The sequence below is a fragment of the Ornithorhynchus anatinus genome, chromosome 4 (assembly GCF_004115215.2).
Source record: "Ornithorhynchus anatinus isolate Pmale09 chromosome 4, mOrnAna1.pri.v4, whole genome shotgun sequence".
NCBI classification, from domain to species: domain Eukaryota; kingdom Metazoa; phylum Chordata; class Mammalia; order Monotremata; family Ornithorhynchidae; genus Ornithorhynchus; species Ornithorhynchus anatinus.
In genome coordinates, this window is record NC_041731.1 from 53,981,970 (window position 1) to 54,007,486 (window position 25,517).

Here is a 25,517-nt window from a genome sequence, read left to right on the forward strand (position 1 = left end):
CCCCGGCCCCGGCCCCGGCCCCGGCCCGGTCCCGGCGGGGAGAGCAAGGGGCGGATCCCGGGACGGAAGCGCCTTTCTTCCTCCGCCCCGGCCCGGCCCCGGTCCCGCCCCCGCCCCCGCCCCGGTGCCGGCTCCTCCCCTCGCCGGGCCCGCAGCCTTCCGGTGCTCTGGGCTCCGCCGCCCGCTCGCCCGCCCGCCCGCCCGCCAGCCGCCGCCGTTCGTGGCCGAGGGCCGGAGGAGGGGCCGGGCGCCAGCGCTAACGGCCGGGCCGGGGCGGGGGCCGGGGGCTGGGGGCTGCAGGGGGAGCGGGGGGCAGGGGGAGGACGAGCCGCGGCCCCCGGAGACCCCCGCGGGCACCGGCTCCCGCCCCGGCCTGCGCCTCTGCCGCCCCAAACCGTCTTGCCCGGGCCCGTCCGGGCCTGCTGCCCGCCCCCAACCGGCCCGTCCGCTCCTGCTGCCCCGCACCATCCTGTCCGGTCCTGCCGACCCGCACCGGCCTGCCCTGCACCGTCCTGTCCGCTCCTGCTGACCCGCACCGTCCTATCCGGTCCTGCTGACCCGCACCGGCCTGCCCCGCACCATCCTGTCCGGTCCTGCTGCCCCACACCATCCTGTCCGGTCCTGCTGACCCGCACCGTCCTGTCCGCTCCTGCTGACCCGCACCATCCTGTCCGGTCCTGCTGACCCGCACCAGCCTGCCCTGCACCATCCTGTCCGGTCCTGCTGCCCCACACCATCCTGTCCGGTCCTGCTGACCCTAACCGTCCTGTCCGGTCCTTCTGGCCCGCACCGTCCTGTCCGGTCCTGCTGCCCCGCACCGTCCTGTCCGCTCCTGCTGACCCGCACCATCCTGTCCGGTCCTGCTGACCCGCACCGGCCTGCCCTGCACCATCCTGTCCGGTCCTGCTGCCCCACACCATCCTGTCCGGTCCTGCTGACCCGCACCGGCCTGTCCGGTCCTGCTGACCCGCACCGTCCTGTCCGGTCCTTGTGGCCCGCACCGTCCTGTCTGTCCGACCTTGCCCGGTCCCGCTGGCACATCCCGCGGCGCCCGATGCCCGTGTGGTGCTGCCGCTGCTCTTTGGCCGCTCATTTCAGGTGAGTCCCGGGCCGGGCAGGGGTCAGCGGGGCCGGGTCGGGGAGGAAGAAGATCCTAATGCAGAGACCATGGGCCTGGGAGGCACGAGGACCTGGGTTCGCATCCTGCCTCTGCCACCTTTTTTTTAAACAAAAAAAATGGTATTTGTTAAGCATTTAATAATAATCATAATAATAATGTTGGTATTTGTTAAGCGCTTACTATGTGCAGAGCACTGTTGTAAGTGCCGGGGTGCATCCAGGGTATTCAGGTTGTCCCACGTGAGACTCACAGTCTTCATCCCCATTTTACAGATGAGGGAACTGAGGCACAGAGAAGTGAAGTGACTCGCCCAGTCACACAGCTGACAAGTGGCAGAGCCGGGATTCGAACGCATGACCTCTGACTCCCAAGCCCGTGCTGTTTCCACTGAGCCATGCTGCTTCCCATTTACTACATGCCAGGCACTCTGGTAAGCTCGGGGGTAGATAGGGGTTAATCGGTCCCTGTCCCCTGTGGGGCTCGCAGTCCTTATCCCCATTTTACAGAGAAGGGAACCAAGTCACTGAAGAGTAAAGTGACCTGCCCAAGGTCACACAGCAGAGAAAGGGCGGAGGGGGGATTGGAACTCTGGTCCTTTTGACAACTAGGCCCCTGCTGTACCGACTAGACCACAATGCTTTAGTGCTGCTGTGCTCTTAGTAAAGTAATACTCCCAGGAGAGAAGCAGCATGGCTTAGTGGAAAGAAGAGCCCAGGCTTGGGAGTCAGAGGTTGTGGGTTCTAATTCCAACTCTGCCACTTGTCCGCTTGGTGACCTTGGTCAAGTCACTTAACTTATCTGGGCTTCAGTTCCTTCATCTGTAAAATGGGGACCGAGACTGTGAGCCCCGCGTGGGGCAACCAGGTTACCCTGTATCTACTCCAGCGCTTAGAACGGTGCTTGGCACATAGTAAGCGTTTTACAGATACCAACATTATTATTATTATTAGTCCGTCCCATTCATTCAGTTATATTTATTGAGCGCTTACTGTGTGCCGAGCACTGTACTAAGCGCTTGGAATGTACATTAGGCAACAGATCATCCCCTCATCCATCTGCCCCCCCAGCCACGCTGGGCTCCCCGATTCACCCGAGACCCCTGCCGCCCGGGCCCCAGGCCTGGTGACCAGCCCCCTTCTCATTGACTGCGGGGCATCACCATACCACCAGAAAAGTTTACCCGGGCCGGCAAGGCTATGAGCAGTAGGCCGACGAGCGCTTCGGAGAGTGCTTTGCGCACAGTCAGCGCCCAGGAAAGGCGGTCAGTAAATAACGAGTTCGTGGCCGGGTTAAAATCATGTGCCCCACACCCGTCCCTGGCGCACGGTTACGGAGGAGCAGCTTTTCAGTTTACCGATCTGAAAGGAAAAAAAAAAAGGTTATTACGGGTTTGACCCTTTGGGTTGCTTTTTTGCAAGAATATTCATCCGTTTTTGGCCTTAAAAGTCGCCTGTTCATCTAAACTTTAGAATTCTAGAAACTAGGAGAAAGGATATAGTGGTAGGCCAGAAAGAGGTTAGAGGGCATTATTTTATTCAGCTGAGCCCGGATGACAAAAATATATCAGGTGCTTATTCGAAACGTTTTTTGTATTGAAATAATAACCTCGGGAAGTTCGCTGGAGTCGCTTTACGGGTCGGCACAATTCAGTCCTGCACTTCAGGGGCAACTAGTCAACAGAAATTTAAGAGCCAAAGCAGGAGGAAGAATTCTCCATCCTCCTCTAGGTCTCCGTGTCTAACTACAGTCTATCTTGTTGCCCATTTGTAGCTTTTTTAGACTGGGGGCTCTCCAAGGGACAGAGACGAGATAATAATTATGATGGTATTTGTTAAACGCTTACTATGTGCCAAGTGTTGTTCTAAACGCTAGGGTAGATGCCAGGTTATCAGGTTGTACCACGTGGGGCTCAGAGTCTTAATCCCCATTTTACAGATGAGGGAACTGATGCCCAAAGAAGTGAAGTGACTTGCCCAGAGTCACACTGCTGACAAGTGGCAGATCTGGGATTCGAACCCTCGACCTCTGATTCCCAAGCCTGTGCTCTTTCCACTAAGCCACGCGGCTTCTCGTACTAGATCTAATTCCCACCTAGGTATTCTTTCCCAGGGCCTAGGACAGTCCTCCACAATAATCACTTAAATAATATTACGACTACTACTCTACTAAGATATAATCTTGAGAGTTTTAAAGTTGAAAGGTAATGGAGGCAATCAGTTGGGTTCAGAAATGTTAAGGGTGTTAACCTGTTGGGAAATCTGTGGGGTGATGAGTCCTGACAGGAAAGAGCCTTTACATGTAGAAAATACTGTTTTCGTCCTTTGAAGGGTAGGAGGGAGTTGGCCAAGAGAATAGGCCAACCCCCTATTTGAGAATAGGCCAAATGTAGAAAGCCCCTAGTTTAAATGCACATTCAAAGTGTCTGCCCCTGTAGACTGTAAGTAGTAATTTATCCAAATCAGGGAAAAAAAGAAAAGATTAAAGCACCCATTGATCCTATAAAACACAAATATTTAACATAGAAAAAATGGCATTTTTAACTTAGGTATTGGGAGGGTATGGTACAATTGCACAATACAACATTCAGCAATTCAGTATTAGAAATGAACTCCTGTGGGTTTGGTTTTCTTTTCTCAGTCATATTGTGAAGGAATTATGCTAGCCCAAGTCTTGGTTTCATTCTTATATGACAACCAGTGAAATATATTTTCTGTATGTTTTTTTTCTCTTTTACTCCAAATCAATTTTATATTTCTAACCATAACAAAATAGGCATAACAAATCATACCTAAGTGCTTCATAGTAAAAATAAGTGTGGTTTGGGTTAAGTACCAGTCACTGTACTAGACCCTGGAGTGGATTCAAACAAATCGGGTTGGACACAGTACCTGTCCCACATGAGGCTCACAGTCCTAATACCCATTTTGCAGATGTGGTAACTGAGCTACAGAGAAGAGAAGTGATTTACCGAAGGTTATCTACAGCAGACAAGTGATGGAGGCATTCCGAATTAGAACCCAGGTCCTTCTGACTCCCAGCCCCGGGCTCTATCCAATATAGGCCGTGCTGCTTCACTACAGTGACTAAAATGAAATCCGCACCCGTCAATAATACTCACCTGCTGCTACTGCTAAAAAGTTAGGTGAAGTTGTAGTGGCGCAGTGAATAGAGCACGGGCCTGGGAGTCAGAAGGACCTAGGTTCTAATCCCCGCTCCGTCACTTGTCTGCTCTGTGACCTTGGGCAAATCGCTTCACTTCCCCTGGCCTCAGTTACCTCATCTGGAAAAGGGGGATGAAGACTGTGAGCTCTTTGTGGGACAGGGACTTTGTCCAACTCAGTCACCTCATGTCGGCCCCAGCGCTTAGTACAGTGCCTGGTACATAGGAAGCACTTCATAAATACAATGACTATTACTGTTATTGCACAGTATCCAGTAGAGATGTGGTTTATTAGTGGGAGGGAGAGTAGGCATACCTAAGGGCTAAGACCAGAGAAAAATTTTAGTTATTCACTTACCATCCAGTACTTGAATGCCTGAAAGGAACTGGGGCAATCCGTATGATGACATCAACAGTGCCAGACCAGCTGCCTTCAACAGTGTCGACCACCCCCTTCTGGAAACATTATCCAACCTCGGCTTCACTGACACTGGTCTCTCCTGGTTCTCCTCTTATCTCTCTGGCCGCTCATTCTCAGTCTCCTTCGCAGGCCTCCTCCTCTTGCCTCCCAGCCCCCAACTGCGGGTGTCCCTCAAGGTTCAGTTCTGGGTCCCCTGCCATTCTCCATCTATACTCACTCCCTTGGAGAACTCATTCGCTCCCTCGACTTCAGCTTCCTCACTCCCGCAGCTTACTCATTCGCTCCCACGACTTCAGCTTCCTCACTCCCGCAGCTTCCTCACTCCTGCAGCTTCCTCACTCCCGCAGCTTCAACTACCAACTACCACTCGTATGAGGATGCTGCCCAAATCTGTGCCTTCAGCCCTGATTGCTATCCCTCTCTGTAGCCTCGCATTTGCTCCTGCCTTCAAGACACATCTCTTTGTGGATATCCTGCTGTCACCTCCAGCTTAACATGTCCAAAACAGAACTCTTTAGCATCCCATCCCAACCCTGTCCTCCTCCTGACTTTTCCATCACTGTGAACGGCACCACCATCCTTTTCTGTCTCAAGAGCCCGTCACCTTGGCGTTATCCTGACTCCTCTCCCGTCATTGGACAGGGGTTATCTCCATCTGTTGCCGAATCGTACATTCCAAGCGCTTAGTACAGTGCTCTGCACATAGTAAGCGCTCAATAAATACTATTGAATGAATGAATTCAGCCCACATTTTCAATCCATTCCTAAAACATGTCGGTTCAACTTTCATACCATCGCTAAAATTCGCCCTTTCTTCCCATCCAGACTGCTACTACATTAATACAGTCACTTGTCCTATCTTGCCTTGATTACTGTGGCAGCTTACTTTCTGACCTCCCAGCCTCCTGTGTCTCCCCACTCCATTATTGGGGGCAGCATGGCTCAGTGGAAAGAGCCCGGGCTTGGGAGTCAGAGGTCATGGGTTTGAATGCCGGCTCTTCCACTTGTCAGCTGTGTGACTTTGAGTAAGTCACTTAACTTCTCTGTGCCTGTTACCTCATCTGTAAAATGAGGATTAACATTGTGAGCTCATGTGGGACAACCTGATTACCCTGTATCTACCCCAGCGTTTAGAACAGTTCTCTGCACATAGTAATCGCTTAACAAGTACCAACATTATTATTATTATGGTATTTGTTAAGCGTTTACTATGTGCCAAGCACTGTTCTAAGTGCTAGGGTAGATACAAGACTGTCCCATGTGGGTCTCACAGTCTTAATTCCCATTTTTACAGATGAGGTAAATGAGGCCCAGAGAAGTGAAGCAACTTGCCCAAGGTCACACAGCACACAAGTAGCGGAGCCGGGATTGGAACCCACGTCCTCTGACTCCCAAGCCCATGCCCTTGCCATTAGGCCGGGCTGCTTCTCTACTTCATACTACACTCTGCTGCCCAGATCATAGTTCTACAAAAAACTTTCAGGACATGTTTCCTCCACTCAAGAACCTCCAGTGGTTGCCTATCACCTTTGTATCAAACAAAAATTCTTCACCTTGCCCTCTGTTTCCTCATCTCGCTACTCTCCTATTACAACCCCGCCTACACACGTTGCTCCTCTAATGCTAACTTTCTCCCGATACCTCGATTTCGTCTATCTTGCTGCCGACCCCTCACCCATGCCCTGCCTCTGGCCTGGAATGCCCTCCCTCCTCAAATCCGACAGACAGTTATTTTCCCCTCCCCACAAAAGCCTTTGAAGGCACATCTCCTCCAAGAGGCCTTCCCTGACTAAGCCTTCCTTTCCTCTTCTCTCACTTCCTTCTATGTTGCCCCGACTTGTTCCCTTAATTCACCCCAGCCCACAGCATTTATGTACCTGTCCATAATCTATTTATATTAATGTCTGTCCCCCCTCCCCCCAGAGTGTAAGCTTGTTGTGGACGGGGAATGCATCTGTTTGCTTTAGTGTACTCTCCTAAGTGCTTAGTACAGTGCTCTACACATAGGAAGTGCCAATAAATACAATTGAATGAATGACTGAACAGGTAACTAAGGGTGCCCCACTAAGCTCTTGAGATGGTGACTGAATTCCTGAACAAATTGGTAGCTTTAGCAGAGTTTAGCACGTTGTTTTCATTCTCCTTTTGCAATCAATCAGTCGCATTTGAGTGCTTACTGTGTGTAGAGCACTGTTCTTAGCACTTGGGAGAGACAGTACAACAGAATTGGTAGACACGTTCCCTGCCTACAACGATCTTGTAATCTAAAATACCCAGTGTTTTATGAGAGCTTTTAAAATGACTGCCAGTACAAACCATATAATTGTGTGATTTTGGAAAAACAGATTTAGAAAAGTAGTAGTATGTGATTGTGTGTGTATATATCTATATAGAGAGAGATATATAGATATATATGATTTATGTTTTAATTGCCCAACTTGATTTGGTGTACCTTAAATCTTACTGCTTCTATTAAAGAGTATTTGTGTTTGATTTATATAGCTTGTTAATTGGAGATTTTAAGAAAATAGGCTATTTTTGATCTACAGTCAACAGTCAAAATCGCCGAAGGGCAGATTTTCCTCTCAAATGATTTGTAGAGATGTGTTTTTGATCCTTGGACAACATTCAGAACTGGAATTTCAGAATCCTTGAAGCAAACTTTCATCTTCAGCGCAGGCCCTGAGCCCAGTAACATCATTTTCCTTATTTTGAAATATTCGTTATCTTGAGCGTTTGTCAAAAACGTCAGCCAATTCTTGGGAGCGAGTCAAGGTGGCCGTATGTAATGATGAAGTGTCAGGGATGGGAGAGCCAGCACGGAGGAATTGACCCAAGTGGTGCAGGAATTGACTCAAGTGGTGCTAGGAATCGACCTAAATGGTGCTAGTAGCCTGCCCGGGGCCAATCGCACCATCTTCCTTGGCCAATCACTTTCTCTCTGGGGTACAGAGTCCGACAAGAGAGTAGGCAGGCCGGGGTGTGGCTCCTGGTCTTTGCCCCATGAGGAGGCATTACAGGTGGAAGCAGGGGTACTACCCGGATCCCCTGGATTCCCAGAGCAGCACTCTTTCCACTGGACCAATGACAGAACTCAGCAATTTACAGAAAGGAAAGAGTCACTAATATATTCTTCAGCGATCAGACGGAAGGCAGAGGTTGCTTAATTCATTCGTTTTGACTCGTGTGCTTCTTAATCCTACTTCACCGAGAAGCAGAGTGGCCTAGTGTAATAGAGCACGGGCCTGGGAGTCTGAAGGACCTGGGTTCTAATCCCAGATCTGCCACTTGTCTCCTGGGTGACCTTGGGCAAGTCACTTCACATCTCTGGGCCTCAGTTACCTCGTCTGGAAAATGGGAATTAAGACTGGGAACCCCATGTGGGACAGGGACTGTGTCCAACCTGATTAGCTTGTATCTACCCCAGTGTGTATAACAGTGCCTGACACATAATCGGTGCTTAATAAATACCATCGTCATTATTATTATTCCTGGTAAGAATCAGAATGTTAACGATTTGACTCGTATCCTTAAAGTATTTCCTGTTAGCTGATTTAAATGGCAGTTAATTGTCCTAGTGTTCTTGTAGTGTCTATTTTAAAAGGAGATGGAGTTTATTCTAGAAGCACAGTAGAAGTACAAACAGCATAGGAAAGGCACCGGCTTTATAACTAATTATTTAGATTTTAATGAGCTGCAGTGAAATATTTATAGAATTCCAGTTAATTTCAAAAAAAGAAAAAAAAGAAGCTGCGTGGCCATAGGAAGAAAAGTGCATGGATCTGGCTGCCAGAGGACCTGGGTTCTAGTCCCGCTTCGGCCACTTGCCTGCTCTGTGACCATAGGCAAATGACTCAATTTTTCTCTGCCTCAGCTTCCTTATCTCAGATAAATTACCTTTTCTCCCTCCTACTTAGAGGAGACAGACATTAATAGAAATAAATGGGTTATAGATATGTACTTAAACACTGTGGGACTGCAGAAGGGGTGAATAAAGAGTGCAAGTGCAAGGGTGACAGCAGAAGGGGGTGGGAGAAGAGGAAATGAGGGCTTAAGCAGGGAAGGCCTTTTGGAGAGGATGTGCCGGTTGGGCGAGTGATCATCTGCCGTATATAGAGAGGGTGGATGAATGCTATTTGCACTCTTTATTCACCCGTCTTTCAATCCCACAGCGCTTAAGTAGCAGGCTTTAAGCCCCATGTGGGACAGGGACTGTGTCTGACCCGATTGTCTTATGGGCAGGGAATGTGGCTATCAACTCTCCCACACTTGTATTCTCCCAAGTGTACAGTGCTCTGCACACGGTAAGCACTCAATAAGTACAGTTGATTGGTTGATCTTATATCCAAGTGCTTAGAACAGTGTGTGGCACAGAGTAAGCACTTAAGAAATACTACAATATAATATTCTAAGCACTTATCCCATCCCACCTTGATTCCTGCATCAGCCTCTTGCTGACCTTCCTGCCTCCTATCTCCTCACTTCAGTCCGTACTTCACTTTGTGGCCCAGATCATTTTTCTACAATACCGTCCAGTCCGTGTTTCCCCACTCTTCAAGAACCTCCAGTAGTTAACTTCTGCAGCAAAGAGAAACCCTTCACCAATGGCTTTAAAGCACTCAATCACCATGGGCCCTTCCTACCTTACCTCTCTGATTTCCTTCTACAACGCAGCCCCACACACTCCACTCCTCTAATGCCAACTGCCAACTGTACCTCAGTCTGGTCTATCTTGCTGATGACCTCTCGCTCACGTCCTGCCTCTGGCCTGGAACACCCACCCTCTCTCTATATGGCAGATGATCACTCAACCCAACCGGCACATACTCTCCCAAAGTCCTTCCGTGTCTAAGCCCTCATTTCATCTTCTCCCACTCCCTTCTGCTGTCACCCTTGCACTTGCACTCTTTATTCACCCTTAAGTCTCACAGTGCTTAAGTACATATCTATGATCTATTTATTTCTATTAATGTCTGTCTCCTCCTTTAGACTATAAGCTCATTTTGGGCAGGAAACCAACTCTCTTATATTGTACTATCCCAAACGTACTACTACTACTGGTAATAATTGTGGTATTTAAGCACTTAATTATTCAGTCGTATTTATTGAGTGCTTATTGTGTTCAGAGCATTGTACTTAAGCACTGGGGTGGATACAAGCAAATCGGGTTAGATACAATCCTGGTCTCACATGGGGCTCACAGTCTCCATTCCCATTTTACAGATGAGGTAACTGAGGCCCAGAGAAGTGAAGTGACTTGCCCAAGGTCCCACAGCAGACACGTGGCGGAGCCAGGATTAAAACTCACATACTTTTCCCGCAGTAATTGCTCAGTAAAAACTGTTCATTGGTTGATACTAACCAAGAGTAAATAATAGGGGTTTTTTTTCCCCTGTTTTTACAGTTGGGAAGCATTCATTACAGCTGAATATAAAATAAAGGTTCAATAATTTTTTTCATTACTCAATTCTTTTCTCCTTGAAGGAAATACAGCGCCCAGGAAGCCGAAGAGCAGATTTTGAATTCCTTAGCGCACTACATTGGTGACAGCCGGGTGGGAAAAGTCCAAGCAATGCCCTTAGTGGAAGGAATCACTTTGCCTGAAGAGTCGTCACTCACTTTGCCAGTGGTAATAGTCGGTGAGTTTGTCTAGTGGATGTTCCGTAGCTCTTGGGACAGCCGCCATCCTCCTCCTTCCTCCCCATCAGAATGGTTTCTTCCAGGTTCTGTGAAATGGACTAGTCACTAGAGGAGGTGCTGGGGAGTGTAGTATGAAAACAGGAGTCACTTACAATCCAACTAAAGTTGGGGAGGCAAGCCTCACATACATGGAAAAACTTCAGCTCTCGAAACCTTGACAATCCTGTAATTACACATGCCTGTAATTACATAGGCGCCTGAAGAACAGTTCAAACACTAAACAGCATTTCCGGGGAAACGGTTAGTCGTATTTATTGACCACTTACTGTGTGCAGAGCACTGTGCTAAGCACTTGGGAGAGTACAGTGCAACAATACAACAGAAACTGTTTGCCTGGACCCTCAAAGGTACCCACATTCTCCAGTGTTTGAAACCCACTGGAAGATATGTCCCTGGAGTTGCAGGGGTTACTCTCTCCTTTCCTGCTCGGTGCCGGGAGAAACCTTTTCTCCCTTCACTCCCCCATCTTGTCTTATGCCGTCGAGTGGTCTTCGACCCATAGCGACGCCATGGACACATCTCTCCCAGGACACCCCACCTCAATCTGCAGTCGTTCTAGTAGTGTACCCATAGAGTTTTCTCGGTCAGTATACAGAAGCGGTTGACCATTACCTCCTTCGGTGTGGTAAACTTGAGTCTCCGCCCTCGACTCTCTCCCCTGCCGCTGCTGCCTAGCACGGGTGAGTTCTGACTTGTAGCAGGTTGCCTTCCACTTGCTAGCTACTGCCCAAGCTAAGAATGGAATGGATGTGCCTCTGCTTGACTGTCTCACCCGTAGTCAAGACTGGTAGAGTACTGGAAACTCTCCAGGAGCGACCCTGAGAGGAGTTACTCCCCCTTAGCCCAGGAAATTCCAGGCTGAATGTGGTATAATCATCCTCCTCCTCATCATCGTGATAATGGTATTTATTACATGGTGGCTTCGTGCCAAGCCCAGCAGAGCACTGAGGTAATTCCAAGAGGCTGATCTGTTTAAATATGTGAATGGAGATCACCAGGCTTGATTTCACATTAGATATCTCTCGATAGATATTTTAATTTTAGGAGGTAACAAGAGGCAAGTTTACTCTTCCTTGAATTTTTGGTAGGCAATCTTCCATGGGACATTTTGGCAGTTTCCTCTCTCCAAGGACAACCTGAAGATAAGCAGTGTGGGACATACCCAAGTTCATAGGCTGTCTGTTTCACTTTTGTAATGTCCCCCTTTTTTTCATAAACAACGTTGCTGTTTCCTAAATGACAGACATATTTTACTTGTTTTATGTCCTCTGCCCACGTGAAAGTAAGTGTTCCAAAAAATGGTAGTGGGAAGGATAAATGAATCAATCTTGAGTTTTTCGGTCAAATGACACCTTCAGAATGATGGTGACCTGTGTTTATGCTCCCAGATCTGGGTCTGAGGTTTGACTGAGTGTCCTGGCAAGATAACCCTTCTAGCTGAATTGCTCCAAAGCCTGAAGCAAACCTAAAAGCAAATGCAGTCTTCAATTTTAAAAGTAAAAGATGGTGGAAAACTTTTTTTAAAATGAAAGTTTTTCCACCTGTTCAGAAACAACTTCTTGAAAATTTTTAGTTTTAAAATTTCTGCCTGTGCTGAACTTCTAGCTGATGTGTCCAGATGTTTTTTCCTGATGTTTTGCTGTCCCAGCTATAAATGTTAGCAGTTACAATAAAGCCAGCTTTGCCTGCTTTTGTCCCACAGGATAATAACGCGTGAACCTTTTCTAGGTAATGGGCCTTCAGGCATTTGCCTTTCGTACATGTTATCGGGATACAGACCGTACTTGTCTCCGGAGGCCATACACCCAAATCCAGTATTACAGAGTAAATTAGAGGAAGCACGACATCTTTCCATTGTTGATCAGGTATCTTTCTGAAATATTATAAGTTTTCCCTCTTTAAAGTATGATATTCCTGTTTATAGATTGCTTCTAGGACTGCCGTTTCTAAATTACATAATAATAATAGTGATGATAATGTTGGTATTTGTTAAGCGCTTACTACATGCAGAGCACTGTTCGAAGCGCTGGGGTAGATACAGGGGAATGAGGTTGTCCCACGTGAGGCTCACAGTCTTCATCCCCATTTTACAGATGAGGGAACTGAGGCACAGAGAAGTGAAGTGACTTGCCCACAGTCACACAACTGACAAGGGGCAGAGCCAGGGCACGAACCCATGACCTCTGACTCCCAAGCCCGGGCTCTTTCCACTCAGCCACGCTGCTTCTCTAATGACCAGGGAAACTGCCTCACATGTAGTCTCATGGCATTCAGTTGGTGCTCAATAAATAGTAATACTACTTTCTTTGACCAGAGCATTCTTTGTGCCATTCCTCTTCAATTCACCTGTTTCAGTAAGTCATTCAATTGGCATTGTGCTATGCCAGAGGTAGAGAGACTCCCGAGGGGCCTAATACCCTGAGGAATTCAATCTGTGGTATTTAAGTGCCATAACAAAGTGCCTCCTGAGTGCAGAGCACTCTGTTAAGCACTTGGGAGAATTCAATAGAAGACACCCCTTCCTTAATCTCGAGGAGCCTACAGTCTAATAATTTACAAAGACCAGGAGGCGGAACGAAGCATGGTAGGAAGAAGTAGTTACAGACAAATCAGGTTGACACAGCCAGATAAATAAGTGAAGATACAAATAATACATCAGCCAAGTAATGGTATGTGTTGAGCACCTACTGGTTATATAAATACATCAATGAGCCTACTTGCTGAGGAAAGTGTTAAAGGTGTGGGGGGGATGTCGGCTTGACATGTATCTGGGATGTTGTGAATTAACGGAGGATGGCTTCCTGGAAAGCGGGACCTTAGTGAGTCTTTGAAGATAGAGCAGATTTTCCAGGAGGCAGGGAGTTCCTGGCTGAGGGAATATCGCAAGTGAGAAGTCAAGGTGGGAAGAGTTGAAAAGGAACTGGAGCCGAAGTCGAGTTTGGGAGGAGGAGGGAGGGAGGAGCTGGGGAGTGGTTGCTTCCCTCTGTCCACCTCTCTGCCACTGCAGCGTAGAAGCCACATTTCATTCATTCAATCATTCAATAATATTTATTGAGCGCTTACTATGTGCAGAGCACTGTAATAAGCTCTTGGAATGGACAGTTCGGCAACAGATAGAGAAAATTCCTGCCCAATAATGGGCTCACAGTGTAAACGGGGGAATGATGGTGCTTGTTAAGCGCTTACTATGTGCCAATCACTGTTCTAAGCGCAGGGGCAGATACAAGGTTATCAGGTTGTCCCACGAGGGTCTCACAGTCCCAGTCCCCATTTTACAGATGAGGCAACTGAGGCCCAGAGAAGTGAAGTGACTTGCCCAAAGTCACACAGCCGGCAAGCGGCAGAGTCGTTATCCAAACCCAGGACCTCTGACTCCCAAGCCCGTGCTCTTTCCACTAAGCTGCTGGGCCACGCTACCGTTTCCTACCGGAGCAAGTGATGGACAGAAACCGACTTGAGCCTCAGGTCTTCCGCCACCCTGTCTTCGTCCCCTCCTCCCTGCAAACACAGATTGGCATTGTTCTGTTGAAATCCCTTCCTCCCACCCCCACCATCAGAACCGTGAACCGATAGAGGCACGGCATAGCACAGCCCGGGCTCGCCAAAACAATGGCAGTGCAGTGTGACCACACAAACTACCCCTGTCACCTCCTTGTTCCTTCCACTCCGACCCGAGCCACAGTGGCGTGGGAGCACTTCCAACTCTGTAGAGCAGGAAACGGGCAGATGGTAAATCTTGTGGCCCTGGCCTTGCCGATGCTTCAGCCACGCAGCCATGCTTATTCCCCGTGTGTTAATGCACGTACATACTCAGGGGCTTACACCTGTGTGGAGAGACGCACAGGGCATTAGGTCATAGACACCTAGATAGACCAATGTGGAGAAGCGCCGGCACATGGACGAGAAACAGGCAAACAACTGGGGTAGAGGGACATGCTAGGATCAATCGGTCAATCCATGATATGTATTGAGTGCTTGCTCTGTGCAGAGCACTGAACTAAGCACTTGGGAGAGTACTGTAGTGGAAGCAGCTATGATCCTTTCCCTCAAGGAGCTTACAGTCCATTGCAGGGAGACAGGACATTAAGGGAAGTGACAGGTTGGGGAAGCAACCAAGTATAAGGATATGAGAAAAATGGGGAGGCAGGGAAAACGGAAAAAGCGAGAGAATGAAAAGTAACTCACCTCCTCCAGGAGGCCTTCCCAAACTAAGCCCTTTTCCTCTGCTCCCCCTCCCTTCCCCATCACCCCGACTCCCTCCCTTTGCCCTGCCCCCTCCCCCATCCACAGCACTTGTGTGTAGAAGTGCATATTTGTATTAATGATATGTGTAGATCTATAATTCTGTCTATATTGATGCTGTTGATGTCTGTTTACTTGTTTTGTTGCCTATCTCCCCCTTCTAGACTGTGAGCCCCTTGTGGGCAGGGATTGTCTCTATTGGTTGCCAAATTGTACTTTCCAAACGCTTAGTACAGTGTTCTGCACACAGTAAGCTCTCAGTAAATACAAATGAATGAGTGAATAGTCTGTTTGTAACCTCAAGAAGGTATTGCTAGTTCCTCTAATCAATCAATCAATGGTATTAATTGAGCACTTACTGTGTGCAGAGCTCTGTACTAAGGGCTCGGGAGAGTAATACTAATAATGGTATTTGTTAAGCGCTTACTATGTGCAGAGCACTGTTCTAAGCGCTAGGGTAGATACAGGGTAATCTCGTGAGGCTCACGGTCTTAATCTCCATTTTACAGATGAGGTAACTGAGCACAAAGAAGTGAAGTGACTTGCCCACAGTCACACAGCTCACAGGTGGCAGAGCCGGGATTCGAACCCATGACCTATGACTCCCAAGCCCGTGCTCTTTCCACTGAGCCACGCTGCTTAACATACAGTAGAGGTGGTAGACATGTTCCTTGCCCTCAAGGGGCTTACAATCTAGACGGGGGAGGCAGACAAATTACAGATCGGAAGCGGCAGAGTCGAAAGAGATGTACTTAAGTGCTGTGGGGCTGGGTGTGGGCTGAAGCCCAAGAGCTGTAGGCCTGAGACCCATGTCTTGCGACCAGAATGAGAACAGTTCTTACGATTTTTCTGAATTTTTCCATCGCTGTGTTGTGCACTGTCTTTGTTCGGTGGAGGGTCAGAGTTGAAGTGAATGATGCTGTTGGTAAAGGTGAATGATGCTGTTGCCCCTCACTGTAACCGTGACTCGATAGTGTTTTCACCTAGTTGTTCTCTTGTGACGATTTCCCGAGGATTTGGAGTACCTGTCTGAGGGTCTCGAGGGCCGATCATCCAACCCAGTTGCGATCCTTCTCGATACGCTACTTCATCCAGATGCTGACTTTGGTTATGAGTATCCATCCATTTTGCGCTGGAAACTAGAACAACATCATTATATTCATCATCTAGTGCTTGGTAAAGGACCACCCGGCGGAGCTTGGCATGTAAGTCATTTTTCTCCTCCAGTTTCTCTTTTAGTATTTAGTTTTTGTGTTTCTGCCTGTCAGGAGAAAGAAGATGATTCCTAAGAATCAACCACAATACAGACTATTCGACTCTCTACTCCGTGGAAGAGTAAAGCATCTTCATGGCAATACGCCTTATAAGTACCGTTTAAATGCTAATGAATAGCGACTTAATAAATTGAGATGATAATGGCGAATAATGTCTAATGCGACTGAAGAATTGTTACATGATATCTAATGCGACTGAAGAATTGTTGCATTTAGTTTGCTCCTTAATTTGAGAATTAGCTGTAAAATCTATCCCTTCTTCTGTTATCAGAGCTGCTCTGTTATCAGAGCTCGGGCTTGGGAATCAGAGGACCTGGGTTCTAATCCCGGCTCTGCCACTTGCCTGCTGGTGACTTTAAGCAAGTCACTTAAATTCTCAGTGCCTCAGTTTCCTCGTCTGTGAAACAGGGATTCGATCAATACCTGTTCTCCCTCCTACTTAGCCTGCAAGTCCTATATGGAACAGAGACTGTGTTCAGCCTGATTATCTTGTATCTCTCCTTGTGCTTAGTACGGTGCTTGGCACACAGTAAGCGCTTAACAGAAACCACAATTCAGGTCACACAGTGCCTGAAGTGCTGTAACAGCCACCTTGCCAGCCTTTCTGTCTCTAGCCTCTCCAACCTTCTCAACATCTAGCTACAGCAGCGGAAGTAATACTCCTCAAGCACTGCTTCAGCAGGGAACATGCCTACCAACTCCGTTATATATTGTACTCTCGTAAGCACTTAATGCAGTGCTCTGCTCGCAGAAAGTGCTCAATAAATACAAACGATCGATTGATTCAGCCACATCTCTCTCCCCATGAGATCCCTGCAGTGAGTTCCAGTTCCTCTTGCCTTTCTAGTGGTGGGTTTTGGGAAATTCCATCAACTGGCCCTCCCTCACTTCCATTGTTCTTGTCTATCTGTCTCCCCCGATTAGACTGTAAGCCTGTCAAAGGGCAGAGACTGTCTCTGTTACCGATTTGTACATTCCAAGCGCTTAGTACAGTGCTCTGCTCATAGTAAGCGCTCAATAAATACTGTTGAATGAATGAATAAGCCACTTTATTTGCACCCCCCCCCCATCCAAGCGGGTGTTGTCTACTCCAGCCCTGCCTATTCCCTAAACGTAGTCCACCTTCTCTCAAGTTGAAGAATATTTGAGAGATTTCTCTACCAAAAAAGATCTAGTTGGCTTCTCACTTGTATAATGCCTTTGTACCAACGTCTTACAGACTATGGAAGGTTCCATGTTGACCATCAGCTTTGGAGACTGGATGGAGTTACCTGGGCTTTCATTTAAGGAATGGGCAGCTAACAAACGAAGGTAAGAGCTAATGGGCAGTTCTTTTATATTGGGAAAGAAGGGGCTTCCTTATTAGACAAGTTCAAGGAAGGTTGGTATTTGTAACCCGGCCTTCAATTCATCTTTATAGAAGTATTATTAATTTTAAAAAAAAAAACATTGGAAGGGAAGTGCTGCTCCTCCATGGGTTTATATCCAGTGAAATATCCTCAAAAGAATCTCCCCTGTATTGTTTCCCCTCTCGATTTAAATTGTCTTGTTAAAGAGCAAGCCCCTGTACCTTCTGTGTTACTAAGCGACAGACAGAAATGGAGCAAAGGTTATCAGTAGATTGTGAGAATCAAAGGAAGAAGTGAGAGAATTTTATTTCATGATATGTAATTTTTAAATATGTAAAAAATATATGAGAGAGTCTTGAAAGGCAGGAGACCAGAAAGAACAGCTTGTTTTGGGGTGGTGTTAAATTAAATATTCTATTTCCAATAGTAAAGAAACCAACATGGTTAGTCTTTTATCACCCAAAACACCACCTCACAAATAAGCTATAACACCATACAGTTTCAAAAATACTTTGTTTTGGTTGATCATAGCCTATCCAAGCATCCAGGGTAATTAATTCAAATCAGGATATAAAAAGCTTTTGTCAGTTAGGATGAATGGCTTTTTAAGGATGATTACAAGAGAACTAAGGCTGCAACTTGATAACAGTGAATTTAGGTGTACCAAGTCATGGCTCTTCAGTTGGACAACACAGTGTCTAAGTGATAACGAAAGAAATGCCATTCTCTTTTAGACCTTTGGCCTGAATTTATTCTGTCAGCAGCATTGGGATGCTTGGAGGAGCTATGAATTGATCTCTTTGACATCCGTTTATTTCGTAAGCTCATTATGAGCAGGGAACATGTCTGCCAATTATGTTGTATTGTTCTCTCCGATAGTAAGCGCTCAGTAAATACTATTGATTGATAGACTGTCAATAAATACTATTGATGATCTAGCATTCCTAATTTCCTGTTTGGTATCACACTTAAAAGTATACACTACAATACTTAAAAGTCATTGCAGGATCATATTTCACTCTACTTAGATGTTGTTTTTGCCATAAAATACAAGTTTCATCTTGAGTTGCCTTCAGGCGCTTTGAAGGGTGAAATCATAGGAAAAGATGCTGCACCGGGTTTTTTTTTTTTTTTTGGCAGTTTAACATCAAGAAGTTTTAAATAAGTGGCAGGTGGTACCAGCCTGACTTTGTTATGCTGTGTTGACCAAAGAAACTTGTCAGTGATCATCGCATGTCTTATTTTAGCCAAAACCAGATCAAATTTAAGCCTAAATTCTTTAATTCACAGAAAGCGAATTCTTAAATTCTGAGTTCTTAAATTACAGTATGCTTACAATTTGTTGTGTAGGATGTCTCTGCAAGCACTGATCAGTAGATTATCATCACTGTTATTGAACTGTCATTTGCCCAATTCAGCCTCTGAAATTGAAAGAATTCCTATTTTGTGGCAGGTGGATGGAATGAAAGGTGGAAATTTTCAGTGGCATTTCTTTTCTATTAATAATAATAATGTTGATATTTGTTAAGCGCTTACTATTCATTCATTCATTCAATAGTATTTATTGAGCGCTTACTATGTGCAGAGCACTGTACTAAGCGCTTGGGATGAACAAGTCGGCAACAGATAGAGACAGTCCCTGCCGTTTGACGGGCTTACAGTCTAATCGGGGGAGACGGACAGGCAAGAACAATGGCACTAAACAGCGTCAAGGGGAAGAACATCTCATAAAAACAATGGCAACTAAATAGAATCAAGGCGATGTACAATTCATTAACAAAATAAATAGGGTAACGAAAATATATACAGTTGAGCGGACGGGTACAGTGCTGTGGGGATGGGAAGGGAGAGGTGGAGGAGCAGAGGGAAAAGGGGAAAATGAGGCTTTAGCTGCGGAGAGGTAAAGGGGGGATGGCAGAGGGAGTAGAGGGGGAAGAGGAGCTCAGTCTGGGAAGGCCTCTTGGAGGAGGTGATTTTTAAGTAAGGTTTTGAAGAGGGAAAGAGAATCAGTTTGGCGGAGGTGAGGAGGGAGGGCGTTCCAGGACCGCGGGAGGACGTGACCCAGGGGTCGACGGCGGGATAGGCGAGACCGAGGGACGGTGAGGAGGTGGGCGGCGGAGGAGCGGAGCGTGCGGGGTGGGCGGTAGAAAGAGAGAAGGGAGGAGAGGTAGGAAGGGGCAAGGTGATGGAGAGCCTTGAAGCCTAGAGTGAGGAGTTTTTGTTTGGAGCGGAGGTCGATAGGCAACCACTGGAGTTGTTTAAGAAGGGGAGTGACATGCCCAGATCGTTTCTGCAGGAAGATGAGCCGGGCAGCGGAGTGAAGAATAGACCGGAGCGGGGCGAGAGAGGAGGAAGGGAGGTCAGAGAGAAGGCTGACACAGTAGTCTAGCCGGGATATAACGAGAGCCCGTAATAGTAAGGTAGCCGTTTGGGTGGAGAGGAAAGGGCGGATCTTACTATGTGCAGAGCACTGTTCTAAGCGCTGGGGTGGATACAGGGGAATCAGGTTGTCCCACGTGGGGCTCACAGTCTTCATCTCCATTTTACAGATGAGGGAACTGAGGCACAGAGAAGTTAAGTGACTTGCCCACAGTCACACAGCTGACAAGTGGCAGAGCTGGGATTCGAACTCATGACCTCTGACTCCAAAACCCATGCTCTTTCCACTGAGCCACGCTGCTTCTCTTATGTCCTTTTAAAGAGCCGCTGATGGTGTTGCCTTGTGAACTGGAGACCCTCATTAAACTAGAAATATTGTTTGCTCACGTCACTTATGTAGTTTCTTTCATGTATTGACCAAAGTTACTGTCTGAAGGGCTTTGCGAGAGAAAGCTAGCAGACCTTTCCCTACACATGGCTAAATGCCAGTGTGAAATAGGAATCTAATTTAGCCCGAGGAGATCCCGTAAAAGTACATCCTCAGTGACTAAGTTTTATAGTTACAAAGATGTTTTATTACTGAGAAATATACTCTTTTTTTTGTTTTTTCTTGTAGTAGAAATCTCAAGAGTGACAGAGTTATGCCCGAGGAAATAGCTTGTTACTACAAGCATTATGTAAAAGTCATGGGTCTCCAGAAAAACTTCCGAGACAACACTTACGTAACCTCTATATCGAGACTTTACCGAAACCAAGAGGATTGTGAAGGCGAAGATCAAGAAAATGAAGACCTTTCACCTCAGCAACTACCAATCGAGAAATCAACCTTCATCAAGAGGAACTGGGAAATTAGAGGCTATCAGAAAGGAGCTGATGGTTCTCACATTCCCTTCTGCCTCTTTGCCGAGAACGTCGCCCTAGCCACCGGGACATTAGATTCTCCGACCCAACTGCAGGTCGAAGGGGAAGATTCTCCTTTTGTCTTTCACTCAGTGCCAGAATTTGGAACTGCCATTAGTAAAGGGAAATTTCAGGGCAGCGTGGACCCAGTTGTAATAGTAGGCTCTGGACTCTCCGCCGCAGACGCAGTGCTGTGCGCGTACAACAATAATATCCCCGTAATCCACGTGTTCCGCAGACAGGTCACCGATCCGGGCTTAATATTCCAGCAGCTCCCCAAAAAGCTTTATCCCGAATACCATAAAGTCTATCATATGATGTGCACTCAGACGTATGCTGTAGAACCCAGCTTATCATCTGCTTACATCAGTTTCCCTGAGCACCAGGTGCTCTCTTTTAAGGCGGACATGCGATGCGTTCTCCAGAGCGCCGCCGGATTGAAGAAGAGCTTCAAGTTCTCGGCGGCGGCGGTGTTGATAGGTTCTCACCCGAGTCTCTTCTTTCTGAAGGAGCAAGGGTACCACCTGGGCCATAACTCCAACCAACCCATCACCTGTAAGAGCAATCCGGTGGAAATTGATCCGTACACGTACGAATGCACGAAGGAAGGCAACCTTTTTGCACTGGGCCCTTTAGTCGGAGACAATTTTGTACGTTTTGTAAAGGGGGGAGCACTGGGCATTGCACGCTGCTTAGTTACGAGGCAAAAGAAACAACAGCTAATTGTCGAAAGAGGCGGAGATGATGGAGTATCTTAAGAGCTCTGTTAGAGGCGGAAACTCAAATGACCGTCTGGGCGGCTGCCATTAAAATGTTTCAAATTGCGGGTCTACAGTCTATTGGCCTGTCTTTCAAAATCTGGAGTGCCTAGCAGCAGATGCATAAACTGGTATTTTGTCATTTTTAGAAGACTTTAGAAAACTTCCTAAGAACTTGGTCTGCCGCTTTAAAATTGTATGTATCACTTCAAGGTGGACAGGAAATAGCTTAAGCTCAGGGGTTTGCTTTAGTTACCAGTGCAAGTGGAACATTGTCTTGGTTTTCTCGCGAGATGTTTTCTTCCATCAGTTTTGTTTTGTAGGGTTTCGGCTTCCTGTCGTCATCTCATAATGCCTCAGACCTGTGAAATGGGGTGACACGTGTTTAAACCCAAAAGAAATCCCGGGATGAATATCCAAAATAAGTTTTGCTTGGCTGCTCTGTCGGTTGCTCAAGCCCAGTTTACTACTGAGTAAAAACCTCCTTGATGGTACATGTTAAGCGCAGGTTTAAATACATGCAAATGAAAGATCTCATCCCTGCAGAAAAACGAAAAGCCACCCGGTAATTAGTTGCCGGTCCATTTCTGTGGGCACGGCTGGCAGGGGAGGAGGTGGCCACGAGCAAACCTCTGGTCACTCTGACCACCGTGTTTGTGCGGACACACTGTCCTAAAGTCTTGATGGCGGGGCTGAGGCTCATCCACCATCAGCCAGAGTCTCCACCAGGAGCCTCGATGTTTACCCACGCACATTTGGATTGGTAGAAAGAAATAACAAAGTCATTTAGCCAGAGATCTGTGCTCTACTAAATTGCTGTGTAACTTCCCAGTAATATTTTGGTTGCCGTGAAAACAATAAATTGCTTGTGCAAGGGCTCCTAGTTATGTGTGTGAATAGAATTAATGTGTACTTAAAACTGCTTGCCACCCAAATTGAGGGCACAGGGCTGTTTGTTTTATGTCTTGGGTGGTTCCCCATAGTTTTGAGTGGAAAAAAATGGATGCTTCTAAGCTCAGTGAGTTCTTTTCATTCTCAAGTTAAAATTGCATTTTTGCAGCAATTTCCAGGCCCAAACTTGAAAAATGAGTAGAAAACTACAGCCAAAATAATTTAAATGCCAAAGTAACTTAAAATTTCCCTTTTAGAATAAAACAAGATCAGTTTTACCCCCAAGACTTTCCAAATTCAATAGTCACTTTCCCTGGAGTGAGGGGTAGTAGAATTGTAACCGTTATAGTATTTGGGGTTGAAAATGAAGATTGGTGTTTGAGCTGATAATTCTCAGTATCTTTAATTTAGTGGTGATGGAAATTTGGAATCAGTTCTTTTTCCCAAAACAGTTATGACCCAGGACACGTATATAGTAAGTTTCTCAAAAATGTGGGTGTATCATGAACCATCATATTATGGGATCCACTTTCCCAATCGATCAGTCGTATTTGTTGAGTGCTTACTGTGTGCGGAGCACTGAACTAAGCACTTGGGAGAATGCAGTATAACATACACATTGTCTGCCCACAGTGAGCTTTTAGGGAGTTTCCCAAAGACTTAAATGTAGTTTGTCAGTTTCCTCTTCTGAACCCAGCCTCAGCGTGATGACCTAGCCCTTCTAGGTATTTAAAAAGTAGTAGTAATAGTAATAATATTCATTACGTCTTTACTGTGTGCAGAGCACTGGTCCCTATCTCTCAGAGGGCTCACGATCTAAGAGGTACCCTGTAGGTCATTCCTGCCTCTTCCCGCCTCCCATCCTTTCCCTTCCACCATTCCTAGCGATTCCTTGGTGCCCATGTACTCCACCCATCTCCCCAGTCCCCTTACGCCATGCCGACGTAGATGGTTGGTTTTATTTTATCTTATAATAATTATGTATTTGTTAAGTGCTCACTATGTGCGCGGCACTGTATTTAGTGCTAGGGTGGATACAGACCGGGTTGGACAGAGTCCCTGTCTCACATAAGCTTCCCAGTCTTTCTCCTCGTTTTACAGATGAGGTAACCGAAGCACAGAGAAGTGAAGTAGCTCGCCCAAGGTCACACAGCAGAGAAGTAGCAGAGTTAGGATTCGAACCCATGACCTTAATAATGTTGGTATTTGTTAAGCACTTACTATGTGCAGAGCACTGTTCTAAGTGCTGGGGTAGATATAGGGTAATCAGGTTGCCCACGTGAGGCTCACAGTCTTCATCCCCATTTTACAAATGAGGGAACTGGGGCAGAGAGAAGTGAAGTGACTTGCCCACAGTCACACAGCTGCCAAGTGGCAGAGCCAGGATTCGAACCCATGACCTCTGACTCCCAAGCCCAGGCTCTTTCCACTGAGCCACGCTGCTTCCCTACCCAGTCCCAGGCCCTTGCTCTGCCCACTACATCATGCTGTTCCTCTTATACATGCTGTTCCTCTTATAGAAGCAGCGTGGCTCAGTGGAAAGAGCACGGGCTTTGGAGTCAGAGGTCATGGGTTCGAATCCCGGCTCAGCCACTTGTCAACTGTGTGACTATGGGCAAGTCACTTAACATCTCGGTGCCTCAGTTACCTCATCTGTAAAATGGGGATTAAGACTGTGAGCCCCACGTGGGACAATCTGATTCCCCTGTGTCTACCCCAGCGCTTAGAACAGTGCTCGGCACATAGTAAGCGCTTAACAAATACCAACAATTATACCAGGGTCTTGGCAGTTACAATCCAAGCTGTGTGCCGCCCCCCCCACCCCTTCCAGCAGGAAGAGGGCAGGAAAATGTTAGGAAGTTCCAGTGGGACCCTGGTGGCCAGACACGAGACGCAGCATGGCCTAGTGGAAAAAGCACGAGCCTGAGAGTCAGAGGATCTGGATTCTAATCCTGGCTCTGCCACTTTCCTGTTGTGTGACCTTGGGCAAGTCACTTCACTTTTCTGTGCCTTAGTTACCTCATCTGTAAAAGGGGATTAAGACTGAGCCCCACATAGGACAGAAACTGTGTCCAAACTGGTTATCTTGTGTCTACCCCAGTGCTTAATACAGTGCCTGGCACATAGTAAGTTCTTTACAACAACAACCACCACCACCACCACCACCACCAACAAAAAAATAAGAACTGCCTCTTTATTCATTCATTCAATAGTATTTATTGAGCGCTTACTATGTGCAGAGCACTGTACTAAGCGCTTGGAATGAACAAGTCGGCAACAGATAGAGACAGTCCCTGCCGTTTGACGGGCGCAGTCTAATCGGGGGAGACGGACAGACAAGAACAATGGCGATAAATAGAGTCAAGGGGAAGAACATCTCATAAAAACAATGGCAACTAAATAGAATCAGAGTGATGTACATCTCATTAAACAAAATAAGCAAAGTAAATAGGGTGATAAAGATATATATGCCAAATAGCAGTGAGTGAGATCTCTTTGACCTAGACATGTTCCTTCTTGCCATCCTCTGTCAGCTCTGAGGACCCAGGAAGTTGCAACTTTCATTGCCAAGGTAATCGGGCTTTGCTAGAGCCTAAGGGCATTTTCAGCTGTTTTGGAGCTGAAAGCTGAAATAACAGGCAAAAATATTCTTGCCCAGTCAATTTATTGGGTGCTATCTGTGTGCAGAGCTCTGTACTAAGGACTTGAGAGAGTACAGTGCTTCCTCTACTGCACTGTAGGTGCAAGATCCCTTCCCACAGGAAGCTTGCAGTCTAGAGATGGAGACAGATATGAAAAGAAATTATGGATAGGAGGAATGGTCGAGTGTAAGGATATATATGTCAATAATAATAATGGTATTTGTTAAGTGCTTACTATGTGCCAAGCACTGTTCTCAGCACTGGAGTAGGCACAAGATAATAAGGTTGTCCCATGTGGGGCTGACATTCTTAATCCCCATTTTCCAGATGAGGGAACTGAGGCCCAGAGAAGTGAAGTGACTTGTCCAAAGTCACACAGCTGACAAGTGGCAGAGCTGGGATTAGAACTCTCAAGCCCTTGCTCTTTCCATTAATCCACACTGCTTCTCTAAATGGGGAACCGAGAGTTGGATTAATATCAGGTGCCGAGGGAAAGCAGTTAATGTATGGGGTGGTGGGGAAGTGGTGGAGAGAGGCTGAATAAGTTTCTCTTGCTTTTCAGCCAGACACAAGGTGGGAGAGGAGATCTTCCTTCCGATCCCACTTCATCCATCTGGGCTACCTCCCACTCTATCCCTGCCTAGAGCCTGGCCCCGGGAGTCAGCAGGACAGGGATTTTAA

General features: G+C 46.9%; 1 protein-coding gene across 3 annotated transcripts; it reads left to right on the forward strand.

Annotated features, from left to right (window-relative positions):
- Positions 1-318: 318 nt before the first annotated feature.
- On the forward strand, positions 319-22,186 carry OSGIN2 (oxidative stress induced growth inhibitor family member 2). Of its 3 annotated transcripts, none has more exons than XM_001515605.5 (6): positions 319-1,098; positions 10,186-10,340; positions 12,130-12,266; positions 15,657-15,848; positions 17,137-17,228; positions 20,265-22,186. In XM_001515605.5, the coding sequence occupies exons 1-6, from the start codon at positions 1,055-1,057 to the stop codon at positions 21,301-21,303; spliced, it is 1,659 nt and encodes a 552-aa protein (XP_001515655.1). In that variant the 5' UTR covers positions 319-1,054; the 3' UTR covers positions 21,304-22,186. The 3 variants fall into 3 exon arrangements, with proteins under 3 accessions (XP_001515655.1, XP_028919081.1, XP_028919082.1); XM_029063248.2 differs by having other exon boundaries at positions 322-1,098; positions 20,262-22,186; XM_029063249.1 differs by lacking the exon at positions 319-1,098 and adding an exon at positions 1,516-1,550 and having other exon boundaries at positions 20,262-22,186.
- The last annotated feature ends 3,331 nt before the right edge of the window (positions 22,187-25,517 follow it).